This window comes from Mastomys coucha, unplaced genomic scaffold, assembly GCF_008632895.1.
Source record: "Mastomys coucha isolate ucsf_1 unplaced genomic scaffold, UCSF_Mcou_1 pScaffold15, whole genome shotgun sequence".
Lineage (NCBI taxonomy): Eukaryota > Metazoa > Chordata > Mammalia > Rodentia > Muridae > Mastomys > Mastomys coucha.
In genome coordinates, this window is record NW_022196897.1 from 89,261,757 (window position 1) to 89,262,091 (window position 335).

General features: G+C 37.9%; 1 protein-coding gene across 1 annotated transcript in view; it reads right to left on the minus strand.

The window, feature by feature from the left end:
- Positions 1 to 335, minus strand: part of Caprin1 (cell cycle associated protein 1) — a 33,081-nt gene that overhangs the window by 11,120 nt on the left and 21,626 nt on the right. The window contains exon 10 of the mRNA XM_031373242.1: positions 268 to 330. Coding sequence (XP_031229102.1) covers positions 268 to 330 — 63 coding nt within the window. The remainder of the gene's footprint in view (positions 1 to 267; positions 331 to 335) is intronic.

The window sequence follows — 335 nt, forward strand, 5'->3', positions numbered from 1 at the left end:
AAAAAAAAAAAAAAAAAAAACCAAAAAAAAAAACACTATTGCTGAGCTAAGAAGGGCTAAAAACACAAACTGGAAGGTGGTAAGGTAGTCCAGAGGGTACAAAGGCAGCATGCCTCACCAAGCCAGATGACCCAAGTTTGCTCCTCAGAACCCACATAGAGATTGGTACTCCTAAGTTGTTCAGACAACATACATATGCCATATATGAAAACATACGCACACACATCTTTTTCTAAAAATAAAACTTTTAAAATTATCATTACTAACCCTGAGGGCAAACCAGCTGAGGCATATCCATGTTTTGGGAAGGGTTCATAGGTTGTGCTGATACAATG